The sequence below is a fragment of the Aplysia californica genome, unplaced genomic scaffold (genome assembly GCF_000002075.1).
Source record: "Aplysia californica isolate F4 #8 unplaced genomic scaffold, AplCal3.0 scaffold00203, whole genome shotgun sequence".
Lineage (NCBI taxonomy): Eukaryota > Metazoa > Mollusca > Gastropoda > Aplysiida > Aplysiidae > Aplysia > Aplysia californica.
The window spans coordinates 840,175-840,976 of NW_004797473.1; the positions used below are offsets into that span (position 1 = coordinate 840,175).

Sequence of the window (802 nt, forward strand, 5' to 3'; positions counted from 1 at the left end):
GGGGGGACAGATGATGGGGTGAGGGAGGGGGATGTGGAGAGATAAGGGGGTGGGGTGGAGTTGGGAGAGGAAGGTCAGGAGAGAGGGTGGGAGGGATGAGAGGAGGAGGTGGGAGGAGATGGGAGGTGGAGAAGGACTGGCTGTGTGCCGGCTTTGTCATCGCTGTCACTTTCTGCTCCGAATGTGAGTGGTAGATTTGTCTGTGTGTGTAGGGGAAGGGTGGAAAAAAGAGGGTTAGGGGATGAGAGGAAGAGGAGGGAGCAGGACAAAGATGAGTGGGGGGAAGGAGGGGGTTGGAGTACAAGTAGAGAGGGGGAGAAGGGAGGATGGGGAGGAGGAGAAGAATGTGGTAATTTTCATGGACACACCTTGAACTATGTAACTCAATACAACTATCATTATCATCATCATCATCATCATCATCATCATCATCATCATCACAGTCCGTCATCCTCATCAGCAACAGTCACATCACCACCATCATCATCACCATCATCAATAACATCATCAGCAGCAAAATCTACAATAATAATCACATAAAAGACCACTATAACAACAACAGCAACGATGACAACTATTTTCCTGTCTTGTCTGCTTGCTCCCAGTGTTTATTGTTTGTCTATTTTCCTGTCTTGTCTGTTTGCTTCCAGTGTTTATTGTTTGTCTATTTTCCTGTCTTGTCTGTTTGTTGCAGCCATGAGCCCTGGCCTGGTCGGTCTGTCCATCACGTACACGATGACCCTTATGGGGATGTTCCAGTGGGGGGTGAGGCAGAGTGCCGAGGTGGAGAACCAGGTGAGTG

The 802-nt window shown here is 49.1% G+C and overlaps 1 protein-coding gene across 1 annotated transcript in view; it reads left to right on the forward strand.

Annotated features, from left to right (window-relative positions):
• LOC101863270 (multidrug resistance-associated protein 4) overlaps positions 1 to 802 on the forward strand; it is a gene marked incomplete in the record, with an annotated part of 36,479 nt that overhangs the window by 26,560 nt on the left and 9,117 nt on the right. Inside the window, 1 exon segment of the mRNA XM_005099144.3 lies at positions 695 to 795. Coding sequence (XP_005099201.2) covers positions 695 to 795 — 101 coding nt within the window.